The sequence below is a fragment of the Eutrigla gurnardus genome, assembly GCF_963514095.1.
Source record: "Eutrigla gurnardus genome assembly, chromosome: 13".
Classification (NCBI taxonomy): domain Eukaryota; kingdom Metazoa; phylum Chordata; class Actinopteri; order Perciformes; family Triglidae; genus Eutrigla; species Eutrigla gurnardus.
The window spans coordinates 20,619,906-20,638,182 of NC_139936.1; the positions used below are offsets into that span (position 1 = coordinate 20,619,906).

At 41.5% G+C, this 18,277-nt stretch overlaps 1 protein-coding gene across 1 annotated transcript in view; it reads left to right on the plus strand.

Annotated features, from left to right (window-relative positions):
• The window catches only part of taok3a (TAO kinase 3a), a 60,519-nt gene that overhangs the window by 19,680 nt on the left and 22,562 nt on the right, over positions 1-18,277 (plus strand). Inside the window, exons 2-10 of the mRNA XM_084024823.1 lie at positions 2,512-2,642; positions 9,765-10,001; positions 12,344-12,415; positions 13,253-13,354; positions 13,643-13,688; positions 14,669-14,765; positions 15,247-15,360; positions 16,311-16,402; positions 16,593-16,686. Coding sequence (XP_083880949.1) covers positions 9,870-10,001; positions 12,344-12,415; positions 13,253-13,354; positions 13,643-13,688; positions 14,669-14,765; positions 15,247-15,360; positions 16,311-16,402; positions 16,593-16,686 — 749 coding nt within the window. The 5' untranslated portion in view covers positions 2,512-2,642; positions 9,765-9,869. The remainder of the gene's footprint in view (positions 1-2,511; positions 2,643-9,764; positions 10,002-12,343; positions 12,416-13,252; positions 13,355-13,642; positions 13,689-14,668; positions 14,766-15,246; positions 15,361-16,310; positions 16,403-16,592; positions 16,687-18,277) is intronic.

Below are 18,277 nucleotides of genomic sequence, written 5' to 3' on the forward strand. Positions count from 1 at the left end.
TAGTGTGTGTGTGTGTGTGTGTGTGTGTGTGTGTGTGTGTGTGTGTGTGTGTGTGTGTGCATGTGTGCATGTCTCAATAGTGTCACTAAGCTCCCCCGACGAGAGCTGCCCCGAAGTCTCCAAATCCTGCTTTAGAGAGAGAGAGTGTGTGTGTGTGTGTGTGTGTGTGTGTGTGTGTGTGTGTGTGTGTGTGTGTGTGTGTGTGTGTGTGTGTGTGTGTGTGTGTGTGTGTGTGTGTGTGTGTGTGTGTGTGTGTGTGTGTGTGTGAAAATGAGTCACTGCTATAAAAATCCACACCATGCCGCCCTGGCAGGATAATCAGGACATAACGTTTAGTTTCCTTCTATCTCAGTGGATTAGTTTATTTTCATCCGGTGAGAATTTCACGTATTGTGGAAATCGCCTCATTTTTTCGGTTGTCTCCGCTTTATTTAAAGCAGCATTTCACTGAGGGACGCGTGTTTTAAAACACACCTACCTCCAGCATGACTCATCAGAATCCCACCGCAGTCAGAATCAGGTGTCCAGGGAATCATTGAGCGCTACATTTAAACCTTCGCTCTCATTGTTATTGATTCAGGCAAATCAGTCTTATAACCAGTTGTATGTTTTGTAGTAATTCAGGCTCAGCAAATACATTCACGTCTTGGAACTAGTCAATTCAACATGTTTAATGTACTGATGGATAATGAGCAGTTTTTCTGAAAGAATTACATGTTTAGTGACTTCTCAACGGGACTGTGACTGCTGCTGGCGAAGTGATGACATCTCGGATACCTGCAGCAGCCAGTTTGTTCCTTAGCATTTCATGAACTCTTGGAAGTCTGTCTGAAAAGACAAAAAGAGGACTCCACATTTGATACCCGATATCACATCCAGCTGGATGAAATTGTTTGGCCAATCCCTCTGAAATCTGTTGTATTGGATTCTTGTTTTGCCCACGAACAGAAATGCAATACATGGTTTTGTTTTCGAAAACAGGTTGCCTGGCCGAGTTGTGCGTCCCAAAATCGACGACTCGTGACTAGAGATTTATGAATCATATCACAGCGTGTGTCATGTAACAGGAGGAACGAAAGTAGGAGTTGGATATCAACATTTTTGTTTTTTGTAATTAGCCAATAGACCAAAACTTGTCACTGTGACACGAGTATGATTTATTACTATATTGAGCCTACATTAACTGACCATATCTCTACAGGCTAATACAATAATCTGGTCTCACTCATATCAAACAGATAATCTGACATCATAATTCTTAAACCAACTATAAAGTTGAGCAATAATATCCGAGATGACGATGTTGTTTTGCTTCCGTAAATCCTTTTGCTCAGCTGTAACGAAGCATCATTTTCCTGTTTTCCTTTGATTGATTAGTCAGTCAACCATACTTTTCTTTTGATAATCAATTCATTTCCCTTTTTCAAGTAATGCATTATTATAAAACTTGTTTTTTATTATTGAATGTGGTTCCACTGGGCACCCAATCTGCTGCTTGTCATGGTCAAAAAGAGGGGAGAGGAGGTGCGCAGGTGGTTAGAGAGCATGCCATGTACACACGTACGCATATGCAGCTGACCCCGGTTCGAATACCTGGCCGGAGGTCCTTTGCTGCATGTCATACCCCCCCTCTCTCTCCTGTCTTTCCTATCTGTCCACTGCTAATAAAAAGGCGTCTATGCCTGGAAAAATCTGTAAAAAAAACAAAGGGAGAGGAGGAAGTGAAACTGATAAGACGATGGTACGGTGAAAAATGTATAAAATGGGAGTGGGAGAGGAGAGGAGAGGAAGGAAGGAGACGTTCCACACCTGAATTTAGTGTCTCAAAGCAAAGGTCATAAGGTAATTTAGGACTACATTGTGGACTGTGTGTGTGTGTGTATGTGTTGGGGGGGGTTGTGCTTGCTTGTGGGTGCATGCATGTGAAAGCTTCTTCATGGCGCTGTGTGTAGTGTCCTTGAGGTGAATGTGTTTGAAAGAAGGAGAAAGAGGATGCGTTCGGGTGTAAACTGGAGACATTTTGTTGAAATATTGTCTGCCCAATGCATTCTGGGATAGGCATTGGTCTTCGTGCAGTGATCCTGAATATGGACATGCAGATGTGGAAAATCAATTTTCAGCTTTCCTGAAGCTGATAAAAGAAAGGATCCTGGTGGTGTTGTGTTGATAACTGTCATAAAAGACATTTTCATTGGCTGTTGAGTTCCGACATCTGCTATTGGGAGGTATTTGAATTTGCAAAGCAGCAACCCATTGTGCTGTAAAGCAGTTCTGAATCTATCGCATGAAAACTAACAGCCACTGAGATTTACTGTCCAAGAAGACTAACATACCAACATCTTTACTAATTTTTGGCAATTTTGCTAAAATCAATGCTGCTGATCAATGAATCCAGTTAGCATTTCAGTTGTAGTCACGTGATCACAGCCACAGTTTTTTAATGCATTTGACCTGAATGTACAATAAATCCAACCATCTAACCCATTTTTCTTTCTTCCTCTCTTACCTCAGGTGCAATATCATTCCAGTCACAATGAAAGTCACCAACAAGTCAACTCTGGACTAAAACTAGAGAGAGAGAGAGAGAGAACGAGGGAGAGAGACGGAGACTAATCTGATACCCCCTTCACACATTCCTCCAGGTAGGTTATACACATCTCTGATGCTGCCTGGTCTATTATTTTTCCATATTAGGCAATATATATATTTCTTTTTTTATCCTTGTGCTTGTTTTTAATGTATATCGTTTATCGTATTACTACTACTGGTATTCAGATAAGTTAAATATACAAAATATCAAGTGATTTATCTGTTAAGCAGATTGTTCAAAAGACCAAGTCACGCCTGTCTCATTGAGGTCACCATGCAGTTCATTCAGTTTAACTCTTTGGACAGTAAAGGCATTTATGTGTCAAAATCCCCTCCATGCTGCAGCTTGACAGCCAGCACAGGCATCGGCCGACTGTAAATGGGCTCTTGTTTGCCTCGTGATGAAAGCTTGCTGCCCTGCCGGCTCGCTCATGTACATAGCAGCTGACCAACCCTCTGTCACACTGTATTAAAGCTGAGTCTGAAAGGAGCCAAAGTTTCTCTGGCCTACACTGTACCGAGGCTTTCTCAAGTTGACTCTGTGTGTGTGTGTGTGTGTGTGTGTGTGTGTGTGTGTGTGAGTGTGTGTGTGTGTGTGTGTGTGTGTGTGTGTAGGGGTGTGTGTGTGTGTGTGTGTCTGTCTGTCTGTGTGCATATGTGAATTCCTGTGTGGGGCTTGTTGCAACATAACTATTTGATCTAGCTTGTTTGCAGCATGCAGGAAAATAAATTGTTGGATACTTCAAACTGGAAGCCTGCTCGCCCAGACCTGTTTAACGTCTTAGATTATTCATGTTAGACTTTGCGTTTTCACATTTTGTACTTGGATGTGTCGGACAATGGTTGTCTTGAATTGGGCCTCAGAGCTAGAGCGGGTTGCCCTCTAATTGGGAGATTGGTGGTTCAATCCCCAGCTCCTCCAGTCTGCATAGACTGGACAAGACATTGAACGCCAAATTGCTCCAGAAGGCTGTGCCATCAGTGTGTGAACGACATGTGTGAATGCTGACATGCACTGTACAGAGTGGTTGAAATACTTGAGGTGGAGGTGCGGGTCAAATTTATCAGTGTTATTTTGAAAAGCACTGTTTCTTGTTTTTAAATGTTTTGCTTTCATTTTTCATAGATGATTGTCTTGCTCCATTTTAAATCTGTAGCGATTATAGTAAGCCTGAGGTTTGTCTGTGGTTTGGAGTCTTTTGTGAATTGGGCAATAATGCAAATCCTTCCAACAACTTCTCATCACTGCACTGAGCCAACATCAACCATCGGATTTATTGAGAAGTCAGGCGAACTTGTGCGAGAGTAAATTACAAATGTCTGAACTTCCCCTCACTTGCAGGACGGTAAACCTGAGGACAGAGTACCTGTGAAGGTGCCCGGGCTTTACGAATCCACAATCCAGTCCACAAGAAGCTTACCTTGTACAGCAGCTGGATTCTCGCAATGTCACAAGATCACACGAGAATCGCATTTCATAAGAATATCGATCTTATCAGGCCTCAAGAAATGTGCTTCTGTCCAGTGAACCAGAGGACGAACCAATCAGCGTTCTGTGAGGACTGATGGCTATTTTCCCATTAGCGTCAATTATATCAGAACTGCAGAGTATTTCTTCATTGCAAAGAACAGCACTGACTGTGTAAGATCTGGTTGCATCTGGGAGAGTTGTATTGTTCTGGAATCTGACAAATAGAGCATACATTTTTCATCCATCACAGGTCGCTCTCATCTCGTGGTTAGTACATTAAAATAAAAAAAGGGCACTGGCAAATAAAGTCAAAGCTGAAAGTGAGTGAACTGTGGCGCACAGTGGCGAGATGTTAAATCTGAGGAAATGTAGAGAGACTTAGGATTCAGCTGGGGGTTTCATATGAGACAGCTGTGTATTATTCAGCTGTTTCTTGCTGGGAGTTACTGGGCTCCTGTTCATAAAAAAAGTCAAACTTTGCCATAAAAGATGGTGATCGATTCAGACCCTTCATAGTAACTATGACTGAAATATGACCATCATGTAGGATTGGAGTTTTTAATTAAGCTATCGTGCTATTAATTTTTTTGCATGTGCATGTGTTTGCAGACAAAGATGGATACCTATACTCTGTCCATGCATCCATGCAATGTGTATTGAGTGACAGGAGGAACAGATTTTTCCATTGAAAAGAAACAACCGTATCACATTTGGCCCTTTTTTTTAATATGGCTCGTCATCACCATGCAACCCGGCATTGTGCATTTAAATAGACTTCTGTATTATTCATAACGAGGTTGACCCATTTAGTGTCATGCAGGAGGGATGCACACACACGCAGGTACACATCACACACATGCATGCAGCACTCCCTAGGGACCTTGCACTCCGGTGAGATGTAAGGCTCTATCTTTCTATTTGACGGGATTGTTGAAGTGCAGTCATTTACATTTGTTTCTAAGAACGTGTGTATGATATTCCTTGCTCACTTATACACCCTCACACAAGAAAAAAGCGCGATCCAATGCTCTAAGCCTGCTCTCTATAAATTCACGATAGAACTGAATGATTACGTAATTCTTTCTCTTTTACACACATGCTGCCCTCACTATGTTTCAACGCAATTTTGCAGATTTACCAGGCTTTTTTTCTTCTTTTTTTTCAGTTTTTGATTAGAGCGGGTGATTTTAATCCCAGTAAGAATTCCCACAGTCTGCCTAATTCCTGTTCCTGCCTAAAGCCGGTAGGGGGGCCAGTAAGCCGCTAAACCCCCTGGCTATGCACGCACACACACATATATTGACACACACATATGGACACTTGTGTGCTCTCACTGGCGTCATGGCGCAGATATATATTTTTTACGTGCATTCAAATTCAGAAGAATGCACTTCACTTGCTAGAATACAGACAAACCCAGGAGACTGAGACGAATGATAAGAAAATAACATTTTCTTCCTTCTCAAAGCTTTTCTTTTTTAAACAAAAATGATCAAAGAGAGATGAGTGTTGTAGAAATGATGACGTTAAGAAGCAAGACTTTGTAACTCATGTAGGCTAAGACAGGAGGGAGAATTACATGAATCCACACAGAGGAAGTCTGGTGTTTCTGTTCACTGAGGAGATGGTGAGGAAAGGCAAACATACAATAATTTATTCTGATATTATCCTCTTTTCTGTCATGGATGTGACAGACCTGTTAATACCTGTGATCTTGCACTTGCAATAATTTCTGCAAATAATCTCCCCAAAAGACAATGTTTTTCAGCTGACTGTCAGACGGTGTGTCTGAAGTAATGTCCTTGTTTCTTCTATAGATATATAAAACAAAAACAATATTGGTAAGTGACTTGCATTTCTGCAACCCTTTGTTTCATCTGGTATATTTATTATGTTTGCATATAAATGGCAGAGAGTAGATGATGGGATGGCCCATTTAAATATGTCTGCTGCAGCACATGATATGGAGCCGTATCCAACAGCCTGATGGACTCGGTCCTGCAACAACATGTTGGTCCATCAATTAGTCATAACAGTACCAACGGGAGCCCTGGAGATGGGAGGGTTTATATTTCTTGTGTATTAATGCTTTTGCATTCTTCTGTATGCATAAATACAACTATCGGAGAAGTCGCAATATACATTCTTTAGATCTATTGTTTATTAATATTGCATATACTGACTTAAAAATCTATGTTGAAATCATAGGCCAGTAGAAACTACAATTATGTAATTATATAGAAATATATTTCTGTATGATTATATAGAAATATATTTTTGGATGACTACACAGAAATATAATTTCTGCGTCAAGGAATTAGATATTAGCTGAAACATTTTTATTGTCCTTCAAAAAATTAGGTGTGAGTGTGCACGTGTGTGTTTGTGTGTCAGTAACCCAGGCCAGATTATCATAAACCCTATAATCTCTTTTACATAGAATTTGGTTTTATGATAGTTTATTGTATATAGCAAATCTTTAGCACCATTACCCACCCCCACAGGAACCCACACACACACACGCCGTCTCATTTACTTAATCAGACACACTCAATCAGTGAGTGCATGCAAGCCACACGAATGCACACCTACACATAAGTACAGTGTCATGCAGTTGTGTTTAGTGGTGCACATGTATACAAGCGCTCATACCCACAAAACTCGCACACCCAGTGTTAAATCTGTCTAAGCCATTTGCCTAATCAGCTCTCTCTCAGCACAATACCATTCATAGATCCCCAGTAACCACGCGGACACACACACACACACACGCACACACACCACACACACACGCACAACAAACTGTCCAAACACTGGCTTTGCCGGACTAGTGACAGCTTTACCGAGCCCCCCATGTTGCAACCTGTTGTTGCCACATTGCATCACTTTACACATCTTAGAGGAGGAAGAAGAGTGAAAAAGAGGATGAGAGGAAGGTGTGCAGAGTCTCCAGAGTGATCACATGACATCAGTGCTCCATTTTTGTATTTAACTCATTTGCAGACACCTTCCATCTTTGTGGTTTAGATCTGCTTTCAAAGCTCCTTAACATGTGGCAAAGCTGACTCCGTAGGTCTATGACTCTATCTACCTGTGTTGACGCTTCTTTCTCTCATTCTCTCTATTACAATTCTTTTTTCTATTATTCTCTAACCTTCTCCTTCTTATTTAATTTTATATTAGTGAAAGGCGTGTGTGGGTGCACGTGTGCCGTGGGTGTGTTTTTGATAGGGCGAGGGTTGAAATGGGATTGTGTCGAGCTTTATTTCAGTAACTATCTGGAGAGATGAGAGACAGACGGCGCTGATGCAACCAGGAGACACACACACACACACACACACAGACACGCACACACGCATGCATGCACACACACACACACACACACACGCATGCACACACACACACACAGGCACACACACGCATGCATGCACACACACACTCTCTCTCTCTCTCTCTCTCTCTCTCTCTCTCTCTCTCTCTCTCTCTCTCTCTAAACACACGTGGTCACACACAAGTTCATATTATAGGTAAACAGATAGAGAATGCGCACACGCACATAGTGATACACACACACACACACACACACAAAATGGAGAGGCAGCAAGGTTTTCTTACAAGGCCACGTTTGTTGACATAGTATATAATTGCATTGGTACTGTGTAAACAACCAAACTGTCAGTGCTAAAATAATTACATGATACATCTAATGAAAGCCTCTTACCACAGATATGAATATTTAATAGCAGTGTACCCAAGTAGTTTTTCATTGAATATCTAGTAACCATAAATAGTATATCCAACTATCTGCGACACACAGCTTGTATACATCCCGTATCGTTGCGTTCCTGTACTCTAAAGTTCATGTATCATTCATGACACCTCGATCACATGCATGGAGGTCATAATTAAAGGCTTTATGCTTCTCAAAATGCCTCGGTGACCAAGAGATGCCTTTAGGCAATACGCATGTGAGCCTGAATGTGTGATCTTTCATATTATGTAAGCGGATAAACTGCCTGTTGTTTATGTAGCAACCTGTGGTGGCTTCCAAGCATGTTCTGGGGCATTCTGAGAAAGAAATCAAAGCCATGAAATTGACTTTAGTCAGGCAACGGTGCAGCAGGCTGCCTTTCCAAACACTGAGATGTGATGTTACAGCAGCTTTGTTGGTGGTAGCAGGTTGGCGTAATACAGGTTGGTCACGAGCATGTGTATTCTTGTCATCATTGAAAAGAAAAAAAAGACCTGATTTTATAGTCACCCCCTCACAGCTTTTCAAATCAAAATGTTCCAGATTTCCAAGTTAAATGATCACCCATGTCTTCACAGGGTAACAAACAACCAGCACCTCTTCATGTAGGCCTTCAACACATGAACATTGGCAGAATAACTGTGAGCTGCCTTTAGCCAGTGTTACTGAGAGCAATGTGGTGCTGAACCTTGAGGCCACACTTGAGACTGTGTGTGTGCACACCTCATACTTTACAACTTCTGGGTAAAGTTTGTAAAACAATAGGAAGATGTAATTGGTTGTATTTTACCAAACATGATGCAACGTGCAGATGTGAAAATCTAACATTCGCAATGAGATTGTGGGTACATTTTTGAATCGGTTCATTCAAGTTTGAATGAAATAGTCCAGCCTGAGAATCCCATTCCTAAAGTTATCCCCCCCAAAGCCTCGAGGCGGCCATCTTTATACATCTGGTGCCACGGAACAGAGGGTACAGAACTTTGCCTTTAAGACTGATATTTTTGGAGTGGGTGTGATGGCTCAGATCCCTTTAAGAACAGGGGATTAGGATGATGCTGATGCTTAGTGTCTTGGCCTGTGTGCCTGTGTGTCTTGCTGCCTCTGCCTGTTTGTCAGCGTCTGCTCTGTGCGGCGCTGGCCTTTGGAGCCAGATTTGCTTGCTGCATCTGGCCCATGTGCAGAGAGATTTCATGGTAGACACGCATGGAGAGAGAGGAATGAGAGAGAGAAAGTGAGTGTGTGTGTGTGTGAGAGAGACGCATGTGCAGCGAAGCTAACTGGAGCAGGGTGTCCAGGATGCGTACACGCTTGACGGCCTGGCTGCAGCCTTGCAATGCAAAACATTTAGTGTTAGTGTGTGTCTGTGTCTGCACGCAAACAACTGTTACACTTTGTGCATGTGTGGAAGTGATGCATTTGTGACTCAGCTTCAGCTGTCAGGGGTGGTGTGAGTGTGTGTGTGTGTGTGTGTGCGCATGTGCATGTTTACGTGAGCAAGTGTGACTGTGACTAAAATGAGCAGCAGGACTAGACAGCTAGCCGTCATCATATTACTTTTTTTAACTGTCCATGAGACGCAAATGCACAATAAAAAAGGCATTCTCTCTCTCTCTCTCTCTCTCTCTCTCTCTCTCTCTCTCTCTCTCTCTCTCTCTCTCTCTCTCTCTCTCTCTCTCTCTCTCTCACACTCTCACACACACACACACACACACACACACACACACACACACACACACACACATGTGATATTCTTCGAAGGGGCTGTGAAGTAATATCGGAACAAACAATGTCTGGATAGTTCCAGATATCAATTAAAATGACAGTGATTATATAAGTAGTAATTCACTCTACACACCATTTATGAAAGTATTGATTTGCTGAGTTCTTAGTTCTTAAATGAAAGAGTAACTGCATAGCCTGAAGGTAACGATTGTCCATTGTGGTTCCCAGGTCAAGCTGGCCAATGCCGGGCCCGTCGTGGACATCTGGTGGCGGCAGCAGCAGTAGTGTGTATGTGAGTGTCGTCCCCGGCGCCTAGCTCATGTACAGCCCATAATGCCGTCATCCACGCGGAAAGGAGTGCCAAAGGATCCCGAGCTGGCTGACCTCTTCTTCAAAGATGACCCCGAAGATGTCTTCTGTGACCTGCACGAGATCGGACATGGCAGCTTTGGGGCCGTCTACTTTGTAAGTGCAGATTAAGATTTTGTGTACATTTGCAAGCCATGAAGGTTCTAACTGCTCCATTAACTTCCTATATTGAACATATTTCAATAGAGGACATTGTGTGTGTGTATATAAGGAAAAAATATGGCCTTCAATCTGCTGACATGACCATACTATGAAGACATTTCAGATGTTATTTTGCAGTAATTTCTTATTAAATAAGAAAAAACTCAGTACCTTTCTGGTTATTGAGATATGAAATGACCTAAAGGGTGAATATTTATTTGCTATATAATATGCTATATTGCCCAGCCCTATAAGCAAAACACTCGTCGCCCTTTACTATGTGGCCATCATAGAGTATCACTTAGATTTATTTATGAGCAATTCCTCCCTTATGGATTGATTCATTGATTGTATACATGTTGTAAGTGTAGCCCGCTACATTATGGCTCAGTGAATGCAATTAAGTGGGGACAGATACCCTCCCAGCACTTTCTCTGTAGCCTTTCTTATTAATCTCATCATCACTAATTACTCATCAAGCCTTTGATTCTAAAGCTGCGCGGAAGGGAGCGTGAAAGTATACCACTCTATCGTCATTTCTTCTCCTTTACTTTCCTCATCAGCTTCTCCTCTCGCTCCTCTCCCCTCCCTCCTAGAAAAACAGAAGCTGTCGATAGTGGGGCAGGATTGTCTTGACTGGCAGGGCTTTACCATCCTCTCTTCTATCCCATGTCACACACACACACACACACACACACACACACACACACACACACACACACACCACTAGTAACCCCGGTGCCCACATTAGTCTGGCTAGCAGGCACCAGTGTGCGTCTAAATCCTGCCCTGATGTGCTCACTGACACACTTATGCTGTCCGCATTACAAATGCTACACTGCTAGCTTTAGCTGCTAGCCAGAGCAGGAAAAGTAACCTCAAATATTTTCTTCCTTCGAAGTTGAAATACTGAAATCCGCTAACAAATACGAGGATGCATTGCATAGAAATGTATGCATTTGTATGTGCCTCCATAGTGTATGCATGTTGAAATTAAGTGAGTACAAGGGGAATTCCCCCAGCTGGGTATGTGGGCCCATCATCCACACATATACACCCCACTACCATATAGTCCCTGTTGTATGAATTAGCCTCTTGTAATTATTGATGAATCCCCTTTTTTCTGCAATGAAAATTAGCCAGAAAGTACTTCAATATTTCATAATTTCTCTTCTTCATAGCCATCTATCTATACATTACTCCGGAGGGAATGACTATTATGTATGAACTGACAGGCAATCATACGGGATCATCAAATGAATATGGGGAGACAAAAATCAAATGGGAATACTCGGTCGCCTGCTGTTACTGTAATTCCATTTGAATCTCAACATGAAATTCCCATTCATTTGTAAGTGGGATGAAGCGGAGATAAGAGCTTAGGCTGAGCTGCAGCGTAGCTGTTCCTAAGGCCAAATGCCTTTGAGGTTAACACCAGGGGTTTAGCATGGCCATGTGGATGTGCTCAGACAGCTCAAACACTAACCGTAGCTGCACAACAACCACATATCACTTACCTGCAGGCTTCCCCTAATCACGTTGTTGAGTGCTTTGATCAGGCAGCAATGTGTTTAAATTCAAATGAGAGAGTCTGTTACTGCCGTATCACTCTGTTAGATGTATTGCTTTGTGCAGGCATTATGATGTTTGGCGTGCACTGAATGTATCCATCTTTCATCTGGATCCCCCTTAAGACATTACATGAATTGGTAACACTTTACCCCCTTTTTGGAATTCATTATTATATGAATATTGAATGAAAGGTTTATAACACACAATAATGTAGTTGTAAACAGATGTTTAAGTGTTTAGTAATGTATTTGTAAAGACCATTAAGTCCTCTCGTGGGCACTCATAAGTAGAGGCTGGTGTATATCAGACAATGATTGGCAATGTTATTAAATGTATAGTGCTTATAAATTATAAATAGGGGGTTAAAGTAAAGTGTCCATTCCTTTTCAGTTTGGATAATATTATCTAAATACTGCATTTGTAGTTGTACAATACTGCATGTGATGCTTTTGTAAAAATGGTGTAATTTTATGTAAAGATTTAACATTTTGAGTCATCGTTTTAAAAGTCCTGTCACATACAGTAGTTAAATGTCTTTTAGAGTCGGTGTGTTCCATCGATGTGTGTCATATTCTTTTTATAGAGTGTTATGACCAGGGGACAAAAAAAGAAAAGTCCTGTGATGCCTTGATCCTGTGATGAGAAGAATACTATGTGTGTTTGTGAGAGTTGTCTGTAAGTTTTTAGACTTTACCAGAACCTGACATCTCTGTTTTCTTCTCCAGGCACGTAACTCCTACTCCAACGAGGTGGTGGCCATCAAAAAGATGTCCTATAATGGCAAGCAGACTACCGAAGTAAGAATCTCACACAGGAGCAAATAGACATGCTGAGCTTCGCCTTCAAAATCATGGAGCCTCTGTCAAGGCATCACCGCTATTTAGTGGTTGTGTCTGTAAACCACATCCCAAGGCCAAGAGGACATTTGGTCAGCCCTTGCTTGGGCACAAATCCAGTAACAGGGAGAGCAAGTGCCCAAATTTGCAAAAAGCCATTCATCTAATGATATTCACCAAAAGCTTGATGCTAGGTTGTGAGACTGTGAGATGTCTCATTTGTGATGGCTAGAGACCCTAATGGAACAAAATAATTAGCAAGAATTACTCACCACCACCAGCTGCAAAGTTTGGAGAAGCATGTGCCTCCCTCAAGCAAACTGAAAAAAGTTTAGGGCACCAGCATATTTCAGAAGGCGTCCCATGTGACCACAGCTTACGCTTTAGCTGAACTTGAGGCCACATCTCTGTGGTTTAGTAAACTTTCTTCTTTTTATAAACCTTTGAGTGATGGTTTGATGCGAGGCCTCTTGCATAACACTGTCAGAATGTTCCTAACTAGCCGAGGCTTTCACTCGCTATAATAACTCTTCTGGTAAGCAGAGAGCTAGCTTTCTGTTTTTGCATTTTATTACTTTTGGTTCCCATTCATCTTGGTGCAGTGCTACTGAGAAACTTTTCTGTCTATGTACAATGGTTACAGATGTATAAAGTTCATAATACCTGTTCAAGTGGTTACTGCAGGGAGGCCAGCTGCTGTGCCATTGCAATCAAAGTGACAGCAATGCCCTCTTAAGTGTTACTGGGATTGTACCTGTAGTGTGTAACCATCTGTGTGTCTGAATGTGTTTTTGGCAGAAGTGGCAGGACATCATTAAGGAGGTCAAGTTTTTGGGACAGCTGCGACACCCAAACACAATTGAGTACAAAGGCTGCTACTTGAAAGACAACACTGCCTGGGTTAGTCGATCCACCTCCACATCTCTCTCCATTTCAATCTTTGTCTCGCTGTCCTCTTCCTCTGATTCTTTCCCTCTTTGTCTTTCATTTATTTTTGTCTCTTACTTCTCACTACTCTTTCTCTGCACATGTTCCAATCAGTACCACCCAATTGCCGGCATCACAAACAGGGTGGTACTGATTGGCAGATGGAGAACAATTTCATAAGTATTCACAAATATCATCAGATTTGTATGTACGGATATTGTGAATGATTAGATATTCAGCTGTAACTGTATTCTGTTTCAGCTGGTGATGGAGTACTGCCTGGGCTCCGCATCAGATTTATTAGAGGGTAAGTGTATTAACTAATCTTTGCAATATTTTTTTACAGAAAAATATTACTTATTTTTACATTTGGTTTCATGTGCAGATTGGACAAACGAGATTTCACATGTTAATTAGTTAGCTTTAGTTGACCGACGAAGACTTAGACTAAACTTATATATATGTATTCTAGATTCATGTATCATAACAATGTTCTGTTGGTAAACCTTCATTCCTGAGGTTTTGATAGGCCTTATAGACATGAGGACGTTCCTGAAAAAAGATGGCCATATTTACTTCTTAAAACCCATAAAACCCCATGTACAGTCTGTGGTTATTTCCTGTGGTTATTCGACATGTGAACCTTAGTAAAAAAAACAAAAACAAGGTGCAGCATCCATTTTCATTCACACCAATTAGCACCAATAATTCAGACAATTTCTACAGATGGGAGACCATATATATGTTCCTTAGATGTAGTTTCTGGTTCAACTACTTTTTTTCTGAAGGCCAAAGAACATTTGCCAGTTTTCAAAGCTTGAACCTTTAACTGTGCACCCTCGAAGCATCCCTGACCTGAACCTAATGTGTTATTTTAAGCACCTATGTGTGTACCCGTCACCAATGTAGATGCACAGTTATGACAGTTGGCCCTGGCCTGTTTTTCGAACGATGTGAAATTTCTCAGTCATAGTTCTGCTGTGACCTTTTCCCTTGCACGCAGTCACTCTCCTACAGCAAGAGTCCACAGGGAGCCGGCTTAGGAGCCCGTGTTATCCATATGGTAGATGCCAAGGGACTATTTTCTTACTGCTATGTCAGCAAGACAATTTAGTTTTGTTTTAATTACTAATACTGTGATGTTTTGATCATGTCTGCACCTCATAACTATGCAGAAGCTTTATTTGGTATGAAGGCCTTTGTGCAGAACTATTACAGGTTATTATTACATAATTGAAGCCTTTAGAGGGCTCCTACTCATTTCCACTGTACTAATTTCTCCCCCAGTTCATAAGAAACCGCTGCAAGAGATGGAAATTGCTGCCATTACCCATGGTGCCTTGCTAGGACTGGCTTACCTACATTCCCATAATATGATTCACAGGTGAGTCAATTTGTTTCCCAACTCCTAAAATTTCCCAACAGGAACATACAGTGACCTTAGCAAAGGCATGATAATACAGATGTAAGATGAGATGAGAGACACTCGTGTTCTCCCTTTATTGCAGTGTTTACTAATTAAGCTGTAAAACTGCATGTCTGTACGTACGTTTCATCCTTCATGAACATCACTGTGAGGTGGTAACAACCCTCCCGTCTCACCGGTCCACATTATCTTTTCTTTTATGGCAGACAGATATGATTAGCATCCAACAGTTTTTTTTACTGTTCTGTGTCATCATAGGTCTCATCGCATACTTTTAACAATGACTTAATGCCCATTTAAATACACATATCACACCTGTGAATATACCAGTGATCAGGTTGTCAAGATCGAAGAAAAAGCATAACATATCTTTGGAAGTGATGAAGTTCTTCTCTTGCCTGTAAATGCTCACTCTCTTCATCTCCCTCTCCTCATGCAGAGATGTGAAAGCTGGTAACATCCTGCTGACTGAGCTGGGTCAGGTCAAACTGGCCGACTTTGGCTCTGCCTCCATTGCCTCACCTGCCAACTCCTTTGTGGGAACACCTTACTGGTCAGTACACAAGACGAGACATTCACATAAAGTAGGGCACAACACACAAGACCACACAGGACTACAAGATCAGTGTGAACAGATATATCTTTTGTTGGGGGAATTTTTTTTATCTGCTTTCTTCTGCGTAGAAATTATGAACTGTTTTGCAAAGTTTGCTGCTTTTCTGGCTTTATTTTTGTCTTTTTGCAATGTTGAAAAAATGAGTTGTTCATGTTGTTTGCCATTATACTGTCAGTATTTTTTTTTTTCTTCTTTTTATTATGAGAACTGAAACCAACCTCATACATTATAGGATGTTTTTTATGCCTTCTCATGAGTGACAGCTGTGGTCAGAGGCTTACATTTTTTTCAGGTCGTCCAATGTTTTCAAGGCGTCCGTATGTTCCATTCTCTTGAGCAGAGTCTCTCAGGAACGCCTTCGGGGGAATTTCCACTCGGACTCAGGGAGGAACTGATTAGAATTGGGTCGTCAAAAGGTCAAGGTCACTGTGACCTCACAAAACGCGTTCTTGACCGTAACTTAAAATGAATATGCTAATTGTGACAATTTCACATATGCCTAGTATGATAAGCCGATGAAGTGATGTCATTTTGGACAGACATGGTTGAACTGCAACTTGCCTGGTTGTTGGAACCATACAACCGCAAAGCGCTAATTCTAGCTTACTCCAACGGCTGAACCAGTGATGGACTCTCACGACGCCAGAAAGCCAGAAAGCCAGCTGCACACAACTCGGTCCCACTCCTCATGTTAAATTCACACACACAGTGGTCACACTTTAGAGAAACACACATATTTTCCTAAAACTGAGCTGCTATCACAGCATACCAGAGTCTTTAAAAGCTGTGAGAGGCTTAGCAGATTATAACATTTTCATGGATTTTTTCCCCATGCTTAATAAACTATGCATGTGTGTGCATTTGCACGTGCGTCTCTCTGTCCCCAGGATGGCCCCAGAAGTGATCCTAGCCATGGACGAGGGTCAGTATGAGGGGAAAGTGGACATCTGGTCCCTGGGGATCACCTGTATTGAACTTGGTGAGCAAACATCTACCTAAGAATGCATTTATAGCTTTATTATATTAATTTATTGAAGTTATATAAAAAGTGATTTGAGAAAACATCAGATTTGCTCCTGCATTGTTTCGAGGCTTTGAATCAGTCTCATTCAATGAGAAGCTGATTGTGAAAAACATTACTCACTCTCCGCCATCTTTTCTCATTTTAGCGGAGCGCAAACCACCCTTGTTCAACATGAATGCCATGAGTGCCTTATATCACATCGCACAGAACGACTCTCCCACGCTACAGTCCAATGAGTGGTGAGTTGAAAACACACCTCCCAAATATTACCAATCAGTTTGTTTTTGTTGTTGTTTTACTTTCTGTTTTTAATCCTTTTCATTCAAACAACATATTTTGCAGAATTCTGTCCAATGTGTGATCAGTCAACCTGATACACGAAAACATTTATAAAAACATAAAATAAATTCAATTCAGTGAAACTGCTGATACCACACTTCCACACAACTGTGAATGTTAAGGCCCAATCTGATCTGTGCTCAGTCAGAGTAAAACAACCCTTCGTTAATCTGAATGACCTGTGATCCCCGCAACAGGCTTTGTGCAAGGTCACACTCAAAGTCTCTTATGTAATTACCTGGGAAACATCTACCAAACTGTATAATTACCCATACTATTCCTGCTGGTCTACAAGGCATTTTTTTAAATGTAAAATCAGCATCAAAACAAAGCAGTTTGATTATTCTAATTTTATGCTTCTAGTTTAAAACATTTTCTTGTGTTTGCCATACTAACTACAGTGGGATGTTTCTTTGTTCTAAATGTATTATGGGAAAAACAGCTACTTTTTGCTGCTCTTAGCCTCACAGCTTTTGATTGTAGAAGCTAATAGATTCTCTAGAGACTGTCCTTCCAGACATCAAAAAACTTAAAGCAATTTGATTTAGGCCAGCGGGTTTTAAACAGCTCTTAGCTGTCTTTCGGCAACAGCATTTCACCCAGTGTTGAAATGCACTCATTTCAGATAAGACTGGTTGTGTTGCTACTGGATATCATGATGAGGAATGACATTATTCATAAGTTAGGAAACTGCATGTCAAATAGCTGGTTTCTGATGAAACAAATCACCTCTGCATCTGTTGATATGCTTTTTATTTATAACAAATATGATTGGTCAAAGTATTCAGAACATCACCATCACTGTTAACACTTACTGTATAGGCTATGATGGCCACCATACTCTGCTATTTCATAATGATCTAAAATATTACTTTATGGGAATTTGCAAGGCAGCAAATATTCTACATTCATCTGAATCACTGTAGCAGCCATTCACACATTGCATGTGAGCTGGTATTCTCATGGGGGAAACACTTCAAATGTTAACCCTTTGTTTGACGTTTCCCTTGTAATTTCCCTTTCTCTTTAAATGCTACCACTACTGTGGTATGAGAGTGAGGTGCGTGTGGTCCTAAGCACGTAGAGTCGTGTCTGTGTTTTCTCCTTGTTGTATGTTGCAAGAATCTGTATCTCCTGCACAGCCGAGGCGAGAGGCTGAATGTTGTTCTCTACCTGCCTCAGAGCAGCCTGAAGGCATCGGTGGCCTTCCTGAATCTTCCAAGCTCTCAATTGAATAGGAGTGTTCCTTTTACACCCAGAAAGAGAGCATATATCATGGTCACTGCCTTCATAAACATGAGGCCGGTGGAGTCTTTTAAGTTACAATCTGCTGCCTACGACTGCACGGAGAACATCAAATGTAAAATCAGCGTTGGTTTCTAGCATCTCGCTGAGGCGAGCGATTGTGTGGGGCGGTGCAGGGTTGTGGTATTTTTGGAGGAGCTCCAGCCGCCCGGGGCGTTAGCAACATCCCGCCAGATGAGACGAGTA